The following is a 13,711-nucleotide window of genomic DNA, read 5'->3' on the forward strand; positions in this document are numbered from 1 at the left end:
GAAACTCCTTACCATATCCCACATAGCTGGCAGACTAGGTTTCAGCTTCCATACTTGGCTAGCCTCATCTTAGTGACGCTCCCTGACTCAGGCCTCCTTCAATCACTCCCTTGTCAGTTGTTCACAAACACCATATCCCTCCAAGCACAGTGCCTATGCACAGACTATCCTCTTCAGGACCTCCTTGTTACTTTACTTCCACTCATTCTATAGGTGATGGCTCAAGTTTCAGGAAACTATTCCATATTCTCCTATAAAATCACATTTCTGATGTGTACTTCAACAGCATTATGTAACTCTTCTCTAAAGCATTTAACATAGCCACAGTTTTGTTTCTGTGATTGTTTAATATCTGACTTCCCCACTAAGCTATACATTACATGAGGATCAAGGATTATATCTGCTACTGCTCACACTTTAATGCCTACCATACAGGTAAATAAATTTTGGTTGAATTAAAGAATAGATATAGAGAATATACATTTAAATGTAAGCCATAATAATGTGCTATGCTTTCAGTTATTTGTTATTTACCTATCATGAAAAAAGAAAAGGTAAACTTAAAACTATAGAGTATAAACAATCCCTAAAAAGATAAACATGTAAAATATCTTACCTAGACACAAATTCACTTAATTCTGAATATTCGGTGGGCTCCATTATTATGTTGAGGTCAGTAATTACAGAAGATAAACTCTCCTCGTTCTAAAAAAAGAAAAAAAAGCTCATGTACCAAAGCACAGTAAACTTGTAAATATTAAAAAGACAAAAATACTTTTATTAAAGTATGCAGAATGAAATGCTACCAATTAGTAGGAAAAGGTAATCAGGAAAAGATACTGAAAATTAGCTAAAAGAGAAGCAATAAACTGAGAAAAAATGTTTACCATAAAAATAAGGAGATGTGAAAACAAAAGAAAATGGTAAAGGACGTGAACTAAAAACTCAAAGGTCAATACGATTTATATGGAAAAATGTTCAGTCTCCTATTAATAAGTATAAATTAAAACAAGATGACATTTTTACCTATAAAATCATTTTCACAATGCATGATTTAAAATACTCATATTCTGTGTCCTGGAAATTTTATTTCTAAGAATTTATGCAAAGTAATAAGAAATGAAGACAAAGACTTAATGGCTACTTATTATAAAAAGCCAAAAACAAGTCTCCAATTTAATAATGTGGATTGTTACATAAACTGCTAAATATTTTGATCTACAAATTCAGGTTTTCTCCTTTTCTGTACTACATTTTATTCTATTATATATTTGCCTACAAATTTTCTTTCACTTCCTTTCTTTTTATTTTTGGAAAAATCACATAGTGAGTCTTCAGTGTGTCTTCCATATTTTTCTTCTTTCTGATTGCTCTTACAAGTGAATTTTTTAAGCCTGTGCTCCATATGCCACTCCTGGCTCCTAATACAGTTTTATGCACCACGATAGTTTCTTCCTCCTTTGCTTCTTTCTCTCTCTTAGCTCTTCCTCTTACTCAATTTTCTTTAAATGCTTTCATTTGCAATTCAGAGCAATTTCATGCCTTTATATAGCATGTTCTCCTAGTTTCTGGATTAATCCTTTCAAAGTGAATTTATCTCCATTTTCTTATTATTTCCTTTCAGGGAAATATTTTAGCATAGGTCCCAAATGATGACTGAAGAACTCCACACCATCTTTATGCTCTGAACTGTATAGCTCCTGGATTTTCATAGCCATAGACCTAGTAATGTTTGTGATTTCCTAAAAATAGAATGAGTGGATAACTCCTTGGCTTTTGCTTATTTGTCTGGGATTATCTGACTTGTCTCTTTGTATTCTGAATTGCTGGGAAATGGATAGTTATGGTTTATAATCTTTGTTTAGTTTTCTCAGCTCCTCGAGGGTATAGTAGGAATTGTCAGAAGCAGCTACAGCTTAAGTAGGCTGCATATGGTCATCTACTTACCACTGTTTCCAATCAAAAACCAAATTCCAGAGGTACCCTTACAACTCAGTAAGTCAACCCAATTAAAAACTGAGCAAAGCAAATTCATTCAAAGATGATATACAAATGGGAAATAAGTGCATGAAAAGGTGCTCAACATCATTAGTCACCATCTGGTAGTTCCATTTGACACAGTAATTCCACTCCCAGATATATTATACCCAAGAAAAATGAAAACATATGTCCACTTAAAAACTTTTACATGAAATGGTTATGGTAACATTATGCATTAACAGCGAACAAGTGAAAACAACCAACTGATGAATGAATAAACTAACGTGATATGTCCTCCCAGTGAAATAGTATTCAACCAAAAGAAAAAGAAAAGAAGTAATAACACATGCTACCACATGAATGAAACTTGAAAACTATGCTAAGAGAAAGAAGCCAGTTACAAGGGCCACATATTCTATGAAATGTCCAGAAGAGGCAAATCCATAAAGATTGAAAACAGAGTAGTTGATGCTTAGGTCTGGGTAGGAGGAAGATTGAAGGGTATATATGGGGATTCTTCTTGAGGTTATAAAAATGTTCTAAAACTGATATGGTGGTGATGGCTGCACAACTCTGAATATACTAAAAACTACTGAATGTATAATTTAAATGAATGAATTTTATGGTATATGAATCAGATCTCAATAGAGATTTTACAAAAAACAAAGAAAAAATCTCAGAGGAACACTGTCTTTTGTCAAAGTACATAGAGGTTTGTTAGATTTAGTTTTTCACCCATTAGAATGGGCAAATAATCCTGTGACCATAATGCCTATGATTTACTGGTGTGTGTGTGTGTGTACACACATACATGTTTTTTTTTTTTCTCTCTTGGTGGGATATGAACTCAGTTCAGACACTGGAAAGCTGCCTTAAAGATACGGTTTCCTCAACTCCCTCCTGCCTGTCATATTGCAAATAAAAACCATATTGCAACTTGATAATAGGGGAGTCTAGTAACCATAATGTTGTTCAAGTAATTGTACATTAATGATACCAGAAGAAAAAAAAAAGAAAAAAAAACCATATTGCAATGCAAACCAGGTCAATCCTCCCCAGTTGGTAAATTAGAGTAAAAAATCTGACCGCGAACCCTGGATATTGAAAGGACTCATACCCAGTGTCATGCTCTTTGAGTCATAGTGCTGTAGCAGCTCCCAGCCCAGTGTTAGGAAACATTCCCCCAGGAGATGGCATGCCAGTAGGTCCCGTACCACCAGGGTTCTTTCAGCCTTTTATGTCACCTCGATACCCTGGAGGTCCAAGGCCCCCACTGAGGATGCCTAACCAGGCACTTGGAGGTGTCCCAGGAAGTCAGCCATTACTTCCCAGAGGAATGGACCCAATTCAACAACAAGGGCATCCAAATACGGGTGAGCCAATGCAGAGAATGACTCCTCCAAGAGGAATGGTGCCCTCGGGACCACAGAATTATGGAGGTGCAATGAGACCCCACTGAAGGCTTTAGGTGGCCCTGGAATGCCTGGAATGAACATGGGTCCAGGTGGTGGTATACTGTGGCCAAACCCAACAAATACCAATCTGGTACCATACTCCTCAGCATCTCCTGGGAATTATGTAGGTCCTCCAGGAGGTGGAGGGCCACTAGGAACACCCATCATGTGTAGTCCAGCAGATTCAACCAACTCTGGAGACAACATGTGTACTTTAATGAATGTAGTACCACCTGGACCTAACAGGCCTAATTTTCCAATGGGCCCTGGGTCAGATGGTCCTATGGGTGGATTAGGAGGAATGGAGTCACATCACATGAATGGCTCTTTGGGTTCAGGAGATATGGACAGTATTTCCAAGAATTCTCCCAATAACATGAGCCTGAGTAATCAACTGGGCACTCCAAAGTAAATGGGGGGAAATTTCTTGAATCCTTTTCAGAGTGAGAGTTACTCCCCTAGCATGACAATGAGTGTGATCCATTACCAAGTCTCCTCATGAAAACCACAGTGAGTCAGCCCTTCAAATAACTACTACAGAAGAAAATTATTAATCACAGTGCATAAACAAAGGAATCTGTCACACCAAACCAACCTTTTGATTCCCTGCTCTCTCCTCAATTTTGTGAAGAAAGCGGGTCCAAACGTGATTCAAACAACTGTACAGAGTGGCATATTAGAATTGCCCTAAACTGAACTGCAAATAATTATCTGTGTGTGTATATGTGTACGTTATATGGACATACACACATACATACATTGACCCACAGAACACTGTAAAATATCATCACATGACAAGTAGAAATAAGTAAGGACTTTTATTCCATCATTTTTTCACATTTACATTTTAATTATTAAAATTTGCTCCTGCCCCTCCCTGAAAAAAAACAAAATCTGTACTGCTTATTAGTCACCCTATATGAGATTTCAATGTTTACTTTCATTAGGGTTCAAATGTTCTCATATCAGGAACATTTTCTGTGGAGCCTATAGTATTATATTCTTTTTTCTTTCAAATGAGGTATAATTTTCATACAATATTATATTAGTTTCAGGAGGACATAATGTACATAACAGATTTGATATTTGTACATATTGTGAGATGATCATCACAGTAAGTCTAGTTAACATCTGTCACCAACCATACATACTTGAAATTTTTTGTGTGTATGATGAAGACCTTAAGATTTACTCACCTAGCAACTTTCATATATGCAATACAGTACCATTAACCATGACTTAGTAATAACTGGAAGTTCGTATCTTTTGATTCCCTTCACCCCCATTTCAGGGCCACCTCATCCCCTGCTTCTGGCAACCACCAATCTGTTCTCTTTATCTATGAGTTTACTTTTTTCCTTTTCAGATTTCACATCCGAATAAATGAAGTCATTTTTATTTATCTTTCTTTGTCTGACTTATTTCACTAATAGCATAATTTCCTCAAGGTCCATTCATGTTGTCACAAGTGACAAGATTTCATTACTTTTTAAAATTAGACCATAGTTGATATACAATTTTGGTTTTGGATGTCCAACATAATGATTCAATAATTATATACATTACTAAATGCTCACCATGGTAAGTATAGTTACCCTCTGTCATACCAAGATATCACAATATTATTGGTTATATTCTCTATTCTGTACTTCCATTCCTGACTAATTTATTTTATACCTCTTTATCGCCTTTGCCTATTTCACCCATCTTCATACACCACTTACCCTACTAATTTGAAAAGATATATGCACCCGTTTATTTGCCATGTTATGTACAATAGCCAAGATAGGGAAGCAACCCAAGTACACAATAGATAATGGATAAAGAAGATGCAGTACATATACACAATGGAGTATTACTCAGTTATATAAAAGAAGGAAATCTTGCCATTTGCAACAACATGGATGGACCTAGGGGGTATTATGCTAAGATAAATAAGTCAGATAAAGACAAATACCATTTGATTTCACTTACATGTGGAATGTAAAAAACAAAACAATAATGAAACAGACCCATAAATACTGACAGATTTCATTACTTTTTATGACCAAATAATGTTCTATTTTACACACACACACAAACACACACACACACACACACACACACACCCCAAAATTTATTTACTCATTCATCACTTAATGGATGCTTAGGTTGTTTCTATATCTTCACTATTGTAAAAAATAATGCAACAAGCATGGGAGAACAAATATCTTCTAATTTAGTATTTTCATTTCCTTTGGATAAATACCCAGAAGTGGAAAAGTGGAATTACTTGATTATATGATCATTCTATATTTAATCTCCTGAGGAACCTCCATACTATTTTCCATAGTGGCTGCACCGATTTACATTCCCACCAACAATGCACAAGGATTCCCTTTTCTTCACATTCTCACCAACAATTGTTATTTCTTGTCTTTTTAGTAACATTCTAACAAGTATGATGTGACATCTAATTATGGTTTTGATTTGCACTTCCCTGATACCTAAGGAAAATGTTGAGAATGTTTTCATGTACCTGATGGCGGTCTATATCTTCTTCGGAAAAATGTCTATTCAGATACAAGGCCCAAGTTTTTAACTGAATTGTTTCTTTATTTGCTACTGAGTTGTATGAGTCTATATATATTGGATATTAACCCTTTATCAGATATATTATTTCCAAATATTTTCTCTCATTCAACAGATTTTTCATTTTGCTGATGGTGTCCTTTGCTGTACAGAACATTTTTAGCAGATGTAATAGCGCTTGTTGACTGTCGGTTTTGTGGTCTTTTGCTTTTGGAGTCAAATCCAAAAAATCACTGACAAGACTAATGTCCAGGAGCATGCTGCCTGTTTTCTTCTGGCAGTTTTACAGATTCGGGCCTTACATCCAAGCCTTTTATCAACTTTGAGTTAATTTCTGTGTATGGTATAAAACAGTGATCCTTTTCTTTTTTTCCCAACACCATTACTGATGAGAGTCCATTCCCCTTGAATAGTCTTGGACTCTGTCATAAAAAGTTGACCACAGATGTGTGGGTAAATTCTGGATTCTCAATTCAGTACCATTAATCTGTGTGTGTCTGTGTTTCTGCCAGTACCATACTGTTTTGATATTTATTGCTCTGTATTATAGTTTGATATCAGTAAGTGTGATGTGTCTAGCATTGCATGTCTTTATAAAAATTACCTTGGCTATTCAGGATTTTTTGTGGTTCCATTTGTTCCTAAAAACAAATATTCGGATTGTTTTTCCTATTTCTGTGAAAACTGCCATTGGATTTCTGTTAGGGATTACACTGAATTTGTAGATTGCTTTGGGTAGTATGGACCTTGTAAGAATATTAATTCTTCTAATCCATGACCACAGACTACCTTTCCATCTATTTGCATTTTCTTCAATTTCTTTCATTAAAGTCTTTTAGCTTTCAGAAGATAGATCTTTCACCTCCTTGGTTAAATTAATGCCTAGGTGTTTTATTCCTTTTGACTCAATTGCAAATGGAATTGTTTTTTGAATTTCTCTGATAGTTTAGTTTATTATTAATGTATAGAAACAATTTCTGTATATTGATTTTGTATCGTGTAACTTCGCTGAATTCATTTCTCTCTCCTAACAGTTTTTTAGTGGAGTCTTCTACCAAAAATTATGGAGTTTTTTACATAATGTTACGGCATCTGCAAATAATGAGTATGACTTCTCCCTCTCCCTCAGACTAGGACTTCCAATATTAGTTGAATGAAAGTAACAAGAGTGAGAATCCTTGTTTTGCTCCTGATCTTAGAGGAAAAGCTCTTAGCTTTTTACCACTAAGTATGATGTTAGCTGTGGACTTCTCATAAATGACCTTTATTATGTTGAGATACATTCCCTCAGTGCCCACTTTGAGGGCTTTTGATCAAAAATAGATATTGAATTTTCTCAAATGCTTTCCTCTATCTTTTGAGGGATAGGATGGTTTATTTTTATTTTTTGGCATCATTAATCTTCAAATACATGAGAAACACTATGTTTACTAGACTCCCCCCATCACCAAGTTCCCCTTACAAACCCCATTACAGTCACTGTCCATCAGCATAGTAAGATGATGTAGAATCACTACTTGTCTTCTGTGTTGCACAGGCCTCACCGTGCCCCCCTCACATTATACATGCTAATTGTAATGCCCCCTTTCTTTCCCCTCCCCCCAATCCCTTCCTTCCAACCCATCTTCCCAAGTCACTTTCCCTTGGGTAACTGTTAGTCTACTCTCGGGTTCTGTGATTCTGCTGCTGTTTTGTTCCTTCAGTTTTTTATCTGCTCTTATACTCCACATGTGAGTGAAATCATTTGGTACTTGTCTTCTCTGCCTGGCTTATTTCACTGAGCATAATACCCTTTAGCTCCATCCATGTTGTTGCAAATGGTAGGATTTGTTTTCTTCTTATGGCTGAATAATATTCCATTGTGTATATGTACCACTTCTTCATTATCCATTCATCTACTGATGGACACTTACCACGTTGCTTCCATTTCTTGGCTATTGTAAATAATGCGATAAACACAGGGGTGCATATGACTTTTTCAAACTGTGCTGCTGCATTTTTAGGGTAAATTACTAGAAGTGGAATTCCTAGGTCACATGATATTTTTATTTTGAGGAACCTCCATACTGCTTTCCACAATGGTTGAATTAGTTTACATTCCCACCAGCAGTGTAGTAGGGATCCTCTTTCTCCACAACCTCACCAACATTTATTGTTCTTTGTCTTTTGGATGTTGGCCATCCTTACTGGTTTGAGGTGGTATCTCATTGTGGTTTTAATTTGCATTTCTCTGATGACTATCAATGTGGAGCATCTTTTCATGTGTCTGTTGCTCATCTGAATTTCTTCTTTGGAGAACTGTCTGTTCAGCTCCTCTGCCCATTTTTAAATTGGATTATCTGTTTTTTGTTTGTTGAGGTGCATGAGCTCTTTATATATTTTGGATGTCAACTCTTTATCAGATCTGTTATTTATGAATATATTCTCCCATACTGTAGGCTGCCTTTTTGTTCTATTGGTGGTGTCCTTTGCTGTACAGAAGCTTTTCAGCTTGATATAGTCCCACTTGTTCATTTTTGCTTTTGTTTCCCTTGCCCGGGGAGATATGTTCATGAAGAAGTTGCTCGTGTTCACGTCCAAGAGATTTTTGCCTATGTTTTTTTCTAAGAGTTTTATGGTTTCATGACTTACATTCAGGTCTTTGATCAATTTCGAATTTAGTTTTGTGTACGGGGTTAGAAAGTGATCCAATTTCATTCTCTTACATGTAGCTGTCCAGTTTTGCCAACACCAGCTGTTAAAGAGGCTGTCATTTCCAATTATATGTCCATGGCTCCTTTATCATATATTAGTTGACCGTAAATGTTTGAGTTAATATCTGGACTCTCTACTCTGTTCCACTGGTCTATGGCTCTGTTCTTGTGCCAGTACCAAATTGTCTTGGTTACTGTGGCTTTGTAGTAGAGCTTGAAGTTGGGAAGCGAGATGGCCCCTGCTTTATTCTTCCTTCTCATGATTGCTTTGGCTATTTGGGGTCTTTTGTGCTTTCATATGAATTTTAAACTATTTGTTCCAGTTCATTGAAGAATGTTGTTGGTATTTTGATAGGCATTGCATTAAATCTAGATTGCTTTAGACAGGATGGCCGTTTTGACAATATTAATTCTTCGTAGCGAAGAGAACGGAATGAGTTTCCATTTGTTAGTGTCCTCTTTAATTTCTCTGAAGAGTGTCTTGTAGTTTTCAGGGTATAAGTCTTTCACTTACTTGGTTAGGTTTATTCCTAGGTATTTTATTCTTTTTGATGCAATTATGAATGGAATTGCTTTCCTGAATTCTCTTTTTGTTAGTGTATAGGAAGTCAAAAGATTTCTGTGTATTAATTTAGTCTCCTGCAACTTTGCTGAATTCCAAAATTAGTTCTAGTTTTAGAGTGGAGTCTTTAGGGTTTTTAATGTACAATAACATGTTATCTGCAAATAGGGACAGTTTGACTTCTTCTTTACCAATCTGGATTCCTTGTACTTCTTTGTTTTGCCTGATTGCCCTAGCTAGGACCTCCAGTACTATGTTGAATAACAGTGGGGAGAGTGGGCATCCCTGACCTTTTCCCAATATTAGAGTTAAAGTTTTTAGCTTCTCGCTGTTAACTATGATGTTGGCTCTGGGTTTGTCATATATGGCCTTTATTATGTGGAGGTAGTTGTCCTGTACAACCATTTTGTTGAGAGTTTTTATCATGAATGGATGCTGAATTTTGTCAAATGTTTTCTGGCATCCATGGAAATGATGTGATTTCTGTCCTTCTTATTGTTGATGTGGGGCATGATGTTGATGGATTTTCGAACGTTGTAACATACTTTCATCCCTGAGCTGAATCCCACTTGATCCTAGTGTATGATCGTCTTGATGTATTTTTGAATTCGGTTTCCTACTATTTTTTTGAGTACTTTTGCATCCATGTTCATCAGGGACAATGGCCTGTAATTTTCTTTTTTGATGCGGTCTTCGCCTGGTTTTGGTATTACAGTGATGCTGGCTTCATAGAATGAGTTTGGAAGTATTCTCTCCTCTTCTATATTTTGGAAAACTTTAAGGAGAATGGGTATTATGTTTTCTCTATGTCAGATAAAATTCAGTGGTGAATCCGTCTGGCCCGGGGGTTTTGTTCTTGGGTAGTTTTTTGATTACCGCTTCAATTCCTTTGCTGGCAATTGGTCTGTTTAGATTTTGTTTCTTTCTGGGTCAGTTTTGGAAGGTTGTATTTTTCTAGGAAGTTGTCCATTTCTCCTAGGTTTTCCAGCTTGTTCGCATATAGGTTTTCATAGTATTTTCTAATAACTCTTTGTATTTCTGTGGGGTCTGTCGTGATTTGTCCTTTCTCGTTTCTGATTCTGTTGACTCTCTTTTTCTCTTAATTAGTCTGGCTAGAGGCTTATCTATTTTGTTTATTTTCTCGAAGAACCAGCTCTTGGTTTCATTGATTTTTTCTATTGTTTTATTCTTCTCAATTTTATTTATTTCTTCTCTGATCTTTATTATGTCCTCCGTCTGCTAATCTTAGGCCTCATTTGTTCTTCTTTTTCCAATTTCGATAATTGCGACATTAGACTATTCATTTGGGATTGTTCTTCCCTCTTTAAATATGCCTGGACTGCTATATACTTTCCTCTTAAGACTGCTTTCGCTGCGTCCCACAGAAGTTGGGGCTTTGTGTTGTTGTTGTCATTTGTTTCCATTTATTGCTGGATCTCCATTTTAATTTGGTCATTGATCCATTGATTATTTAGGAGCATGTTGTTAAGCCTCCATGTGTTTGTGAGCCTTTTTGTTCTCTTTGTACAATTTATTTCTAGTTTTATACCTTTGTGGTCTGACAAGTTGGCTGGTAGGATTTCAATCTTTTGGAATTTACTGAGGCTCTTTTTGTGGCCTTGTATGTGGTCTATTCTGGAGAATGTTCCATGTGCACTTGAGAAGAATGTGTATCCTGTTGCTTTTGTATGTAGAGTTCTATAGATGTCTATTAGGTTCATCTTATCTAGTGTGTTGTTCAGTGCCTCTTTGTCCTTACTTATTTTCTGTCTGGCAGATCTGTCCTTTGGAGTGAGTGGTGTGTTAAAGTCTCCCAAAATGAATGGATTGCATTCTATTTCCTCCTTTAATTCTGTTAGTGTTTGTTTCACATATGTTTTTGCCCCTGTATTGGGTGCATATATGTTTACAATGGTTATAGTCTCTTTTTGGGCTGAGCCCTGTATCATTATGTAGTGTCCTTCTTTATCTCTTGCTCCTTTCTTTGTTTTGAAGTCTATTTTGTCTGATACTAGTATTGCAACACCTGCTTTTTTCTCCCTGTTGTTTCCATGAAGTATCTGTTCCCATCCCTTGAGTTTTAGTCTGTGCATGTCTTTGTTTGATGTGAGTCTCTTGTAAGCAGCATATAGATGGGTCTTGCTTTGTTATCCATTCTATTACTCTGTGTCTTTTGATTGGTGCATTCAGTCCATTTACATTTAGGGTGATTATTGAAAGATAGGTACTTATTGGCATTGTAGGCTTTAGATTCGTGGTTAGCAAAGGTTCAAGGTTAGCTTCTTTACTACCTTACTGTCTAACTTAACTCGCTTATTGAGCTATTATAAACACAGTCTGATGATTATTTCTCTCCCTTCTCCATTCTTCGTATGTTGGGTGTTTTGTTCTGTGCTCTTTTTAGGAGTGCTCCCATCTAGAGCAGTCCCTCTAAAATACCCTGTAGAGGTGGTTTGTGGGAGGCAAATTCCCTCAACCTTTGCTTGTCTGGGAATCGTTTAATCCCTCCTTCATATTTAAATGATAATCGTGCTGGATACAGTATCCTTGGTTCAAGGCCCTTCTGTTTCATTGCATTAAATATATCATGCCATTCTCTTCTGGCCTGTAAGGTTTCTGTTGAGAAGTCTGATGATAGCCTGATGGGTTTTCCTTTGTAGGTGACCTTTTTTCTCTCTCTGGCTGCCTTTAATACTCTGTCCTTGTTCTTGATCTTTGCCATTTTAATTGTTATGTGTGTTGTTGTTGTCCTCTTTGGGTCCCTCCTTCTGTTGGGAGTTCTGTGTGCTTATGTAGTCTGAGCAACTATTTCCTTCCCCAGTTTGGGGAAGTTCTCAGCAATTATTTCTTCAAAGACACATTCAACCGCGTTTTCTCTTCTTCTTCTTCTGGTACCCCTATAATGCAGATATTGTTCCTTTTGGATTGTTCACACAATTCTCTTAATATTGTTTCATACCTGGAGATTCTTTTATCTCTCTCTGTGTCAGCTTCTATGCATTCCTATTCTCTGGTTTCTATTCCATCAATGGCCTCTTGCATCTTATCCATTCTGCTTATATATCCTTCCAGAGATGGTTTCATTTCTGTAATCTCCCTCCGGATGTCATCCCATAGCTCTCGTATATTTCTCTGCAGCTCTATCAGCATGTTTATGATTTTTATTTTGAATTTTTTTTCAAGAAGACTGGTTAGGTCTATCTCCTCAGGTGTTGTGATTTTGGTCTGTATCAAATTCTTCTGCCTTTTCATGGCGATATAGTTAGTTTGTGGAGCTGGAGCAAGTGACGGCTGGGAGAACGTCCCTTCTGTTTGGTTTGTGGACTTCGTCTCCTGGGAGAACAGCGACCTCTAGCGGTTTGTGCTGGGCAGCTGTGCGCAGACGGGCTTCTGATTCTTGCCCGGCCGCTATGGAGTTCAGCTCTGTGGTTGCTGGGGCGTGGCCTGCCTTGGGCTTCTGGTCCAATATTGCAGAGCCGCGTCGGAGGGGGAATGGGCGGGAGGCTGTTTATCTCCATGAGGGGCCTCCAAGGTGCATTCCTGCCTAGGGGGTTAGGGTGCCCAGAGTTCTCTGCGATTCCCAGCTCCTGGGCTAAGTGTCCCGGGATGCTTCCTTCCAGTTGTGGAGTTCTTGTCCTTTTAAGACTTTCAAAAAGCACTCGCTTTTCTTTGTCCCAGAGGTGCTGGCTGCAGGGACCCGCTCACAGGTCTTACTGTCCTGTTTCCCTAGTTTCCAGCACCCCACACACGCACTATGTCTACGCTCTGGTGCGCAAGGCTAGGGCTGGTTATTTAGCAGTCCTGGGCTCCCTCTCCCTCCCTGCTCTGACTCCTCTCCTCAGGCCAGGAGCTGGGGTGATGGGCGCTCGGGTCCTGCTGGGCCACGGGTTGTATCTTACCCCCTTCGCGAGGCACTGGGTTCTCGTAGGTGTGGATGTAGTCTGGCCGTTGCCCTGTCTTCTGGTCTCTCTTTTAGGAAGAGTTGTATTTCTTGTATTTTCAAGAATAGATGTGGTTTTGGGAGGAGATTTCTGCTACTCTACTCACGCCGCCATCTTGGCTCCCCTCAAGATAATTTTTTAAATTTAGCTTTTTATTTCTTCACTGAATCATTGTTTGTTTAGTAGCATGCTGTTTAATCTCCATACATTTGTGATTTTTCAAATCTTGTAACTGATTTATAGTTTCATATCATTGTGTTCAGAAATGATGCTTGGTATGATTTGAATCTTCTTAAATTGTTAATAATTGTTTTGTGGCCTAACATATGATGGATCCTGGATAATGCTCCATGTGCACTTGAGAATGTGTATGACATTACTTTTAGATTCAAAGTTCTATATGTGTTAAGTCCATCTGGTCTAACATGTCAATTGAGGCCAATGTTTCCTTACTGATTTTCTGTCTGGATAATGCATCTATTGATGTAAGTGGGGTATTAAACGTCCCCT

At 37.5% G+C, this 13,711-nt stretch overlaps 1 protein-coding gene and 1 pseudogene across 2 annotated transcripts in view; one reads left to right on the forward strand and one right to left on the reverse strand.

Annotated features, from left to right (window-relative positions):
* Positions 1–13,711, reverse strand: part of CENPP (centromere protein P) — a 266,012-nt gene that overhangs the window by 225,060 nt on the left and 27,241 nt on the right. For both annotated transcript variants that reach the window (XM_036896889.2, XM_036896890.2), the window contains exon 4: positions 617–705. In XM_036896889.2, the coding sequence (XP_036752784.2) occupies positions 617–705 (89 nt within the window). The remainder of the gene's footprint in view (positions 1–616; positions 706–13,711) is intronic.
* On the forward strand, positions 3,051–4,158 carry LOC118918262 (single-stranded DNA-binding protein 2-like; annotated as a pseudogene).

This window comes from Manis pentadactyla, chromosome 3, assembly GCF_030020395.1.
Source record: "Manis pentadactyla isolate mManPen7 chromosome 3, mManPen7.hap1, whole genome shotgun sequence".
In the NCBI taxonomy this organism is placed as follows: Eukaryota; Metazoa; Chordata; class Mammalia; order Pholidota; family Manidae; genus Manis; species Manis pentadactyla.